An 11,680-nucleotide genomic window follows, 5' to 3' on the forward strand; every position below is an offset into this window, starting at 1 on the left:
GACTATACCTAACCTCTAGGCCAACTGCACTCCGCGAGTAATCTTTTTAACAGGAATTGATATATTATAAGAATTGTTTTATATCACTTATTATCGTAGAAATCCTGTGGGGAGGAAGAGCCTACCCCATAAGTTGATTTTGATTGCATCATGGGAAATGTAGGAATCCACTTCTTGAGGGTTTACACTCTGGAGTAAAAGGTAGATTTTCCTTACCTCTGCTAGTCTGAGCTAGCATCCATCAATCTGCAGGTGAGTTCTTTGTTACAGAATCATACGTACGACCTCTAAGGAGTAAAGCAGATATCAACCTTAACTTTTAAATTGTCTGAGCTGGTATTATGGAAGAGGAGAAAAGGAAGTGCTGACCTGGACAAAATGATGATGTACCTGATGAAGGTCGGTTAGACCGAAACGTTGTCAAAATAAATATGTCAGCATAAAGCGAGACAGTGTGCGGGAGCCTTTCTCGTTGTCTTTAAGTTTTACTCTCCTACGACGCACCTGTCACACATTCAGGTGTGCAGAGATTTTCTTCCAACGTTTAAAAAGCCACGAGTGAAATAAGCCAAACGTGGAGTCTTCAACATCTTCAGTTTCAGATATTTGTTGTTGTTGTTGTTCATAACAGCTGCGATTCTACAGGCTGTTGGTGCCCCGGGCAAAAAATCAATTGGCAACTGCTTGGGGCCGCAGACCAGTAGGGGGCCCCTGAGGGGTCCAAAATTAGCAAATTGTGCCATGACAGTAGGAAACCTCCCTAAGGGGCCCCCCTCTGACAGCACTCACTTTCATTGCCCTGCTAAATGTATCAATGACAGTCACCGAGGGAAAAGGGAGAGGAATTAACTGTTTATAGGATGGAAAAAATAAATGGGGGGGCAAAAGGAAGCGGAGTAAGCGTTGGCTGGCAGACATACAGTAAATGGTAAATTGAGCTTATATAGTGCTTCTCTAGTCTTCTGACGACTCAAAGCGCTTTTACACTGTATGTCACACCTACACATTCACACACTGATGGTAGTGATCGCTGTGTAGTATCATCCATCAGAAGTAACTAATCACATTCATACACCGCCACTGAAGCAGCGGGATGAACACTGGTTGGAGGGCCCCCTTCTGGTCTGGCGCCCCGTAGCGGTTGCCTGCCTTTCCTGTTGACAAGCAGCGCCTCTGTTCATAACAAGTAGCTCAAGCTCCGCTAAAAAAAGAGGTTTGAGAGCAGAGGTCTACATGGTCATCAGCTGTGTGCCGTCAAGAAGGAGATTTGAGTGGACAAACACGTAAAAGAACAACTGCATTGTTTTATTGCCGTTTTTTTTTTCAGCATACATCCAACACCCCTATGCATTTCAGCTACATGAAGCATTTACATTACACGTCATGTGTCAACGGAACGCTTTAAAAATTAGGATTCATTTTTTCTTTACATATAATACAGTTTGCACACATGTTAATAAATATCAATACAATCATTTTCAAACTTATCTCACACCAACTAAAACAACAACCCTTTAAAATGATGTAACTTTGTGTTTTGAATTCACAGCTCATACCAAGTCATAGATATATATCCTCTAGTGTCCCTGTGCTGCTGCAACACTATGACCGCTTCTTACAGTTTGTTTGGACTGATCCTGTTTGATGCATGGTACTCATGAAGTATTCACTTCAGCGCCCCCCCTATTCAAATCACCTTCTGTTTGTTTGTGGAGCTGTTGTATAAAAGTGTTTTAAAAGAAAAGTAAAAATCTCAGGTTTCAGTTGGATAGACGGATGTGACATCCTCAAAAAACAATCAGCGCACAGAAATCAAATATCATGTAAGTACAGAGAATGAAAATGAAAAAAGGCATCTTGTTGGAGGGTGATGTATTAACACTGCCATTAAATGATGAACATGTTGTGTAGTGTGTTTATTTGTGGTTTTCTCCTCTGATATTGCAACATATCTACCAACAGAAACATTCCTGTGGCACCAGTAAGTCATATGAGCTACGCTGATCTCCCTTTAACAACCATGAGGTCAGCTTCGAGTATGATTACATCCCAATGTGAACACATGTGGAAGCAAACGGATCTGATATGAAGAGTTAACATCCCATATTGGATATGGACAACTCTCTGTAAACGTAAACTGTCAGTGTGATATACAGTGAACGGCATGTCAAGGAGAGTCCCCTCATTATCCAGGCATGTGAAATGCGTAAGTGATCATATGCACTATAGTTTGTATTCTACGTCCTAGTAACCAAAGACAAGGTTACGCTTTTCTATTCCCAGCCTTGCAGCCTTCATTCCTGACATGCAATGGCTTGTGGGTGCACGGGAGATGTGCACAAGTGCAAGATAATGAGATTGTGGGCACTCTCCTGTGAATGCAAAAGAAAAGAAAAGAAAAAAATCTGTTAAAAGCAAACAAAGATAATAAATACATTAAAAAAACATGGCCATGCTTTATGTATTCTTAGTGTTGACTCTCTAAACAATGTGCGGGGGGGGGGGGTAAGGAGCCTTGTCTTTGTGGTTCGTGTGTAACTGAGAGAAAGGCAGCTCCAGCAGAGGATGTCCTTCCTGCAGTCTGACTGAACGAGACAAAACTAGAGATTGAGACTGGAGACATCACTCCAGTGTTTAAACGCACCTCTGCACGGCAAGGGGGGGGGGGGGGGGAGAGAAGAGGACCCCCGTCTGCTGAATATGTGACTTGTTCTACACAACTATACACAAAAACACAATTTCTTTACAATTCCTTTACATCAGCAGGACTGAACTGCATTCTTCCCTTTAGACAATCGAGAATGAAACAAAGTCTTTAAACATTCTCCCAAAGCCCCCTCCTCGTTTGAGAGGTTCCACATCAAGGCTGGGACGATAAAGCTGTGAATGCACTCGCCTCTCCACCCACAGAGAGCGAGAGAGAGAGAACGAAAACTGCAAAGTGATTAACTAGGACTGCCTGTGGGCAGAGGATATGTAAACAGACTGCTTTAAGGTCAGATACAGTCGTAGTGTTTGTGTGTTTGGGGGCATTTTCACACATTCACTGCTGCAGGTGTTCGGCAGAGTCTTCTGATCAAAGACGACCACTCAGTCAGTTCTTTTCCCCCAGGACTTGATAAACACGTGTGTCACTCCCTCTTAGGCCCAGTTGAGGTTGAAGCCTTTAGAGAGCATCACACCCTCCAGGTCCTTGTCCTCCTCCTTCTCCCGGAGCCTCTGCTCCTCGAGGAGAGCCACCAGGGAGTCCCGCTGCTCCACCACCTCCAACATCTCATTCAGGATCTGCTTCTCCTGAGCGAGCTCCTTCTCCGTCTTTAGCTGGTCTGAGAGGGGAACAGGGAAAACAAGTAAGCGTTAAAGGAAGAATGTGCAACTTATTGATCCAGCAGATGTCGCCCTTGAGCACCAGCATGAAACCAAAACAACTTGCGCTGCATTGTTGTGTTAGCATGCTAATGCTAGCGCTCTTTATCTTCACACTGCATGTAAATTTACACAAAATGACCGTGACCTAGAAACACTTACATGACATTCAATTAAGCAGTGAGTACAGTATGTTATTCTTCTGTTCTCTAGTCCCTCAATTAAACAATTTTTATACGCAAGGGGATGAGCCAGCCGTCATCGTGCTTCAACTTTGACCCGTGTGAGTGCGCCCTTAGTCAACACTCACCTTCCACTGCCATCCGCTCCCTGAGTTCCTGCTGCAGGCGGCTCTGTCGGTCCTCCAGCTCCAGCTCTCTGGCACTTCAGGACAGAAAGAAAAAGCCGGAGGAGTTAAGTTTGCTCCACGGATGAGGAATTAGCTTTTAAGCATTTATAGTTTTTTGGGGGGGCTGTATCTTCATTTAACTAAATGAGATGTATTTATATTTATTAACGGTTCCCGAAGATGAATAGCTCATGTAATGTCTTTCAGCCCCAGATAATGAGAAAATAGTGGATCATTTAATGAACTATCCAAATTAAAAGTTGCCTACCAACCAAGTTGTCTACCATTTGCAAACGCCATTAAACATTTAATACCCTTAAGTAGTAATTATACACTCCATCAAAACCAACTATTTATTTAAATCATAGTGCTTTATAAATTATAATCACAGAAATAAAGACATGAAGTGCAGAATATCTTTATCATCTATTATCACTTAGAAGAGCCTGGAAGAGAAATGAAGAGATATTACGGCACCATCAGGCAGTTTCTCACATGTAGAACAGATTTATGACACTTTCAGTGAGGCCAGTTTGAGGTTCAGGGAATGATAGTGATATTTATGAGTCTGTTTTTATTCCTTAAATGTTAAAAAAGATATAAAGGCTGCACATTTCAAATTCAAAGGAGGACAAACATGAACATTTCACTTTGTTAAAAACACCTGGTGGTGCAACCTGGACACATCATCAGGGGTCAGGGGTCATCGGGTGTTTCGAGTCTTTTCATAAGACACCCTCACCCTGGCGACCCAGCCGGGGGGTGATCAGGCCCTCAGCACAGCCATGTGTCACCCCTCTTCCACCAGAGCCATAGAGAAGCCTTCTCAGCTGCTTCCAGGATGTTCTCGATGTCTCTCTTTCTTTCGTAGCCCAGGACCCGGGGAAGAGACTGGCCTGCAAAGCCCCTACATCCCTCTTCCACAGGCTCACTATTTCATTTGGCTCACATCACAATAAACAGACGCTTACACGTTTCGGCACAAGGCCTTTCTTCAGAGCGTTTGAAGAAGCTCTTTTGTCTGTATTAGAGTAGTGAGACAGCTGAGCATCTTTGGGAATAACGATGTACTCACAATATCATGAGTTCTGACTCATAGCGGACCAGGGCGTTTTTCTCCTGCACCAGCTTGAACCACTCTTGCATTAGCTTGGGATCATCCTTCTTGCCCATGCCTGGAAGGAGAGGACGAAGCACAAAGAGAGAGTGAGACAGGAGACGACACTGATGTCACACAGACAAGGACTCAAGGACCGACGCAGGCGATGCGATGAAAGCCAAGCCAGGATGTCCTCGCTGAAGGGGGGGGGGGGGGTGAGGTGGAGGGGGAGGGGCTTGACTACAAACGTGGTCAGTCACGCCATACTTAAAGATGGCGTCCAGAAGAGGGCGTGGAGCTACAGGTTTTCAACTTTGACATGTGCGCACACGCATACATAAACACACGCAGCCGACACACACACACACACACACACACACACACACACACACACACACACACACACACACACACACACACACACACACACACACACACACACACACACACACACACACACACACACACACACACACACACACACACACACACACACACACACACACACACACAACACCTGTTGTTGCAAAGTTGAGAGTTTGTGTTACCCAGTTTGGACATTGTGTCAGACGTAGCTGCAACTACGTCCGTCTATCTGTTTTTTTTTTTTTTCAGAGACGGTGGGTGGTAAGGGAAAAAAAAAAAACACCAATCAGACGCCAAGAGATTACAGAGTAGTAAACCCCAGAGCCCATTGAAATTCTTTATCCTCCCCTGCCCACATATTGACCCACCACCAGAAATTAAATCCTCCTCAGATCACATTCATGCTGAGCCGTGTGAGTTTAAACGGGGATTGGCTAATTATTTGGCTGCCTTTTCATATTCAATTACAAGGTCAAATGTTCATGAGATGATTGTCAATGAGACATTAAGTCTGCGTCAGTGAAAAGCATGTTTGGTGCTGCAGGACTCATGCAGAGTAGGTCTTTTAAAAAATCAGCTCAACTGGCCCGATGGAGCAGCTGCATACTTTCTCCTGCAGCCCTCTGCACTCAGATAAGACCAGCCTGGCATGCTCAGAGAGATCTGCTGCTGGAGGGATGCATCCTTTTTTCATTTATCTGACTGCAGCAGGTGGAGCGCCAAGCGGTTTCAATGAAACGCCGGAAGGCAAACCTCGATGCAGCGTGACATACTTAGCTGGGGAAGAGGAGGCTCTTCCAAAACAAAAAGGAAAAACATTGTGCACACATAAACTGTGTAGTTGTGGTCTCCGGGACCGGTTTTGGCTAATTAACAAGAAAAGAGACGAGAAGAGAGAGGCAAAGCTGGAGAAGAGCTGCTCACACTGAAGAGGAACACAACATGTGGAGACAAAGGAGCAATTATAAAAGCAAGCCTGAGTTTCCAAACCTACCCCACTGTTTTTTTTATTTCTTTAACTCTTACAACCTGATCCACCGTAACCACCCCTCAGCCCAAGGCTCCAAACACAAAGGAGAGAGAGGCGACCGGTACAAAGTCGAAACAGCAATAAAAAGGAACCAGAAACAAGACGGTGCACTGAGTAAAAGCATGTTTCTTCACACAGATCAGGAGCACGGGCAACATTTCCACTGACAGGTGTTACACGCTGGAACTAACCAGACGAGCTATTCATTTTTTAAGACTTGTTTTTTTTGTGGAAGACTCGGATATTAATAACAAATCATCACACCATGCAACTTTATCATTCCTTAAACCGCAAACTATAGCCACGGCTCAGGTGCTCAGTGCTCACTTGTTATTATCATTTCATGATTACATGACATGTTACATTCAGTTGAGGCAAAAATTCAGAAGACAAAAAAAAAACTGCCAAAGTGAATACTGCGACAGACTCTGCAGCCTCATGACTCAATTTAACAAAAAGGAGAGCATGCTGTTAAAGACACAGCAGCACAGCAGTTTCCCCCCTAAATCAAAGCACCTCCCTAATAGATTAAAAAGAGCTTTTCTCCAACTCGATGTTTTTGTGTTTTAATGAGAATAATGTAACTGCAAAACGACACTGAAACAACAATATCATACATCACTGAGTGTGTTGACATCTTAAATGAAGGTTTTGTTGGAGGAGGGTGTGCATACCACAGATCATTTAAGATGGATTTCTCTTGTTTTATTGCTTCTAGTTTGTTGTTTCTCTTTTAATCACTCATTTATCTTCTTATTATCCTCCCTTTCTTCTGGTCTCAACCTACGCTGCCTGGGTTTCTGTGTTGCCCGAGTTATTATGTTGGGAGAACTTCAAATACTGTTCTGGGTCTGATGTTGGTCAGGTTTTTGTTTGGGTTCTTTCCTGTTGTTGTTGTTGTTGGGGGAGTTTGCCTTTCAGTTATTGATGGACACATTGCTCTCCTACAGACCTGTCTGATGACATGGAGGTGCGAAGGCTTTTTTCTACTTTGGGTGAAGTTAAAATAAAGAAATGTTCAAGTCTCTGTCATGCTCCACATTTGGTTTGTGGAAGATAAGAGCCTAAATGAAATAACTGTGTACTGTTATGGTGAATATTTTAGAAAAATGACAAACTGGACAAAACCTTTACCAGGATACTTCTGATACGTGAAAACAGTTGTTATGAAATTTATTTTTTTGAGCAATTTTCTACATTTTTGATTACTTTCCTCATGATTAACGCCTCAATTCTTCATTTCCTGTCAGGAACAATTATGGGGAAATCCACTGAGCCTGATCACGCAACAAACAGTGAGAACACAGTGGGAGGACCGTTAGGGTGGATAACAGGAAGGGACCAAACGGGGTGGGTGGGGGGGGTTTATCTCTGTACTGTAGATCCTTACGGCTGCCATGGTAACCTGCCACAACCGTCAGCGTAGGCGGCGAGGTTACGTTACCTTCAGGGGAACAGCAGGGGCAGAAGGACAGGGGTCTTCGTCGAGGCATCCCCACATAGGGCTCAACTTCCACAACACAAGGGGGAAAGAGCGTGAGGAGGAGGAGGAGGAGGAGGGGGGCGGAGGGCGGGTGAGAGAGGAAGAATGATGGAGGTGATGCCGGAGGAAGAGCAGAGATGTTTCGTTAAGAGGCAGAAGGTGGGAACACACAGAGTTTGTGTGGAGGGGGGGGGGGGGGGGGGGAGAAGGGAGAGGAGGAGGAGAAAGAAACCAGATGATGAGGGAGAAACAACACTGAAGAGTAAATCAAAGGAGGGCAGGAGCGCTGCGAAAAAAGGGAGAAGACAAATCACCTGGAGAGAGGAGGTGGGAGAGATCAGCTGTGTGGTGTGAGGGATGAACAAAGGGATAAAAATAGAAAACAGATCCAAGTGGAGACAGAAAACTCGGAGAACATGGAGAGGGAAAATAATCCTCCTGTCGTTCTTCAGATAATCTTTAGTTAGGCAACAGCCCCCCCCCCCCCCCCCCCCCCCCGTGTCGGATATGTAATGGGAAAAGTCGACACATAGGGCCACTGTTTACCAGAGTACACAAAATAATTTAATCCCATTAGAAGATCCCATTTACTGATCACCAGGAGCTCCGTCTCCCTCACAGACACAGATAATTGCTCCCACTTTAAAGCTGTTCTCGCCAACATCACAACATAAGACCTTCTATTTTCTCGTGTGATACTATTGAAGTGCAAATGAGGACTTTTAATGATATGCACCCACTTAACTGATTGTTCTCACCAGAGTAAGATCATAGATGGGGGATGTTCCCTTAATAATCTTAAAAGTAAAGACTCAGTAGGTTTACATGCGGTGAGAAAACGTCCATTTATTTTGTTATTCCGACTTAAACAGGACTTTTTAAAATATATGCAAACCAGTCTGATATCTCCAGGTCGGACTAACTTACATAAATAATGAGGTTGGAGATCGATTAACGCCTACATCACCCTAACTCGATGAGGCATTCTGCTCATGCTCCAAAGTTCCTGCACAGGTGTTATGCTGAGAAACGCATGCCTGCCGAAAACTGCACGCACCCCGCAGTACAGTTTTAAAACGATGTATACTGTAGCTCTGATTTCTGGGGGGAAATCAGTGATGACAGCACCTGAAGTTTAGAATTAATTGTGTTCTTAATGCCCTATAGAGTGAATAGAAAACGTATTTTCATAAGCCTGTTGCTAACAGTGTTTAATGTGTCTGAAGAGGAACTTTAAGGGTTGATGCAAAATACAGCAGATAGAATATGTGTCTGCCATATTTTCCATTGCACCGCGAGTAGCATGCGATTATCAGCAGGCATACATTTCTCTGCACAACACCGGATGCTGGAGGGATAGTGTGCATCGCGTTTGTACTCGAAGTAAAGTGTAGAGCATGATTAAAGTGTTCAGAGCTGTAGAGCTGTCTATGTTTTCACAGTTCTCTTGCTCTCTTAATGGAGCTGGACATCCATTACTTACATCAAAAAAAATCTTTCTCTCTCAGTGTTTGTATACTGGGTAAATGCCAGGAGGCCAATTGATTGAGCAAAGACCGTCTTTGACTTGAAGGTGCATGTAAACGTACTGAGTGAGGAAATGTAGAGAACTAAGGGAGACATCTTTGTGATAAGAGCTCGTACAGGATAAGGGCTTGTACCATTAAAGGACTCAAACTGGGGTGCTGCTGGGAAAAGGAGTTTGTGAGAGAGAACTACCAGATACCAGCTTCAGGGGACTATCACAGAGCAGAGACTGTTCTGCTGGGAACACTGAAGGTTTTGAACATCTAGCAGCCCGGGGGTCCGGGAGGCAGACACACTCTGTACTTTTATGAATAGACTATGAACTTTCCTTTTTGATAAATTTTAAAGTAAGGGCTGGTGCAGGTATCCACATCTTTTCCTGGGAGCTCTTGAGCTCTCTTAGGTTCCTCGGGATCGTTGGTGGACGGCCTGCCTGAACGACTCCCAAACCCCCACCCCCATTTCCTATTCCTCTTCCTGCATCTTATCCCATCTCCCCCTATCCCATTTTCAAGACCGGCGCAGTTTCGGTAGTTGGCTGTTTCATCATGAGCCTGGATTTGCCCAAGTTTTTTCTTGCCACTGTAACTTCTGCTAAAAATGTTGCTTATGTGCTCATGATAGATCAACGTTGGGTCTTTGTTATATAGCAATGAGTAAGGACTTTTTACCTACTCTTTTGTAAAGTGTCCCGAGATAACACGCAATACAAATAAAGATGCATTGATTAATTGATGATCAAAGTCCTAATAAATCTTTTATATGATTATGGCCTTGATACAAATATAGGAATGACATTTACTGTGAGCACTTTAAACCCAGTAAATCCACATTTTTTGTAATCATTGACGCAGATAAACTCTCTTTGTTGTGTCTTTATAACGAGGTCACTCCTCCTCAAAAGATCCTGAGAAAATAAAGGTTTTTCACATGACATGATTCATTCAGACAGAACTGCTTGTTTTCTTCAGATCAGGGGGAAAACGCTGGACAGCTGAAAAAGATGTTTCTCATTTGATCGCACTAGCTTCAGGGCTTCATCGTTCCTAACCGAACAGTGACTGAAGCACCGTCTGATTGGTCGATCAGTAACGTGTGTTTGCCAATCAGACATTTCCTGAGGAACATTAGTGTACAAGTTAGAAGAGAGGCAGGGTGGGTTGAAGCCTCTGTGTGTGTGTGTGTGTGTGTGTGTGTGTGTGGAGAGCTGAGTGAAGCACGTTGAGCAGATTAAAGTCATACGTAAACAACGTGTTTTGTGTTTTAGTCACTGTGCAGCTCTTTGCTGTTGATGCATTCCTTTAGGTGCCACATTCATGTTTGTACATGGCACATACTGTTCTGGTGAAGCAACTATTGATGTCAAAATTGTTTTTTTTTTAAGATTTATTTTTGGGCTTTTTGTGCCCTTAATGGAGAGACGGGACAGTGGATAGAGTTGGAAATCAGGGAGAGAGAGTGGGAATGACATGCGGAAAAGCGCCACAGGTCGGACTCGAACCCAGGGCCATACATGGGCGCGCACACTAACCACCAGCGCCACCAGTGCCCCGGATGTCAAAATGTTTGATACCTTAATACTTAACAATACCACAAGTTTTAAATCGATACAACTCCATTATTTCATCCTCAATAGTATCAAAAAAGAATGAATATTTAATAAAACCTGTAGATCTTCAGTCATAATGTTAACAACGCTGCTGCCAGCCAATGAGAGAGAGAGAGAGAGAGAGAGAGAGAGAGAGAGAGAGAGAGAGAGAGAGAGCTCTGTCTAAACTATACAAACACAGTGTGCAGGAGTTTGCCTGCAGTTGTTGTAAATCAAAAAAAAAATAAACATTCCCCATATTGGTTGCATAAGATTTCTGTTTTTGTTGCTGAGGCATCAATATTAGATTTGTACTTGTATTTTATTGAAGTATAAAGTGTCTTAACAAACTTATAAGAAACGTTGCATGTTTTAGCCTGATGTGAAGATAAAATTACAAAACTCTCATCAGACCATAAAACGAGAAATCGAGACAAAGAGGATCGATTTAAAAAAAAACATCAGCAACGTCCCACACACACATTCAGCACACTTATTAAACACACTGAACCCAGGAGCAAAGACATTCAGAGTGTGACCATGAAAACAGTTTCCAGGCATAATCATCCTTTATGCATGAAAACTAATTTCAGCTGATTGTGGATTTATTTGTTTGTATGCTCCACGCTGTCTCCTATCTGATTAGTAACCAAACCACACAGAGGCCCAGACCCTGCTCAAATATGTGAAAATGCATTTTTTTAGTTTACTGAACTAGGAAGGGTTTCGAGGCAAAGCCTGCACACTTCACAGCAGACAGCAAGGAGGAAAAATGCATCCCACTCATATTCAAACAAGGCCAAAAAGGCTAACAAGGAAAAACCATGAGAAGCCTCACCCAGACACGACGCACACGATTATTATTGACCAAC

At 43.5% G+C, this 11,680-nt stretch overlaps 1 protein-coding gene across 10 annotated transcripts in view; it reads right to left on the reverse strand.

Moving 5' to 3' along the window:
* Window positions 1-1,284: 1,284 nt before the first annotated feature.
* The window catches only part of mical3a (microtubule associated monooxygenase, calponin and LIM domain containing 3a), a 103,575-nt gene continuing 93,179 nt past the window's right edge, over window positions 1,285-11,680 (reverse strand). For 5 of the 10 annotated variants that reach the window (XM_061036723.1, XM_061036725.1, XM_061036728.1 and 2 more), the window contains 4 exons: window positions 7,655-7,720; window positions 4,791-4,890; window positions 3,677-3,750; window positions 1,285-3,326 (listed from right to left, as the gene is read on the reverse strand). In XM_061036723.1, the coding sequence (XP_060892706.1) occupies window positions 3,142-3,326; window positions 3,677-3,750; window positions 4,791-4,890; window positions 7,655-7,720 (425 nt within the window). In that variant the 3' untranslated portion in view covers window positions 1,285-3,141. The remainder of the gene's footprint in view (window positions 3,327-3,676; window positions 3,751-4,790; window positions 4,891-7,654; window positions 7,721-11,680) is intronic. The other 5 variants (XM_061036732.1, XM_061036729.1, XM_061036731.1 and 2 more) reach the window with 1 other exon arrangement.

The sequence above is a fragment of the Labrus mixtus genome, chromosome 4 (genome assembly GCF_963584025.1).
Source record: "Labrus mixtus chromosome 4, fLabMix1.1, whole genome shotgun sequence".
Lineage (NCBI taxonomy): Eukaryota > Metazoa > Chordata > Actinopteri > Labriformes > Labridae > Labrus > Labrus mixtus.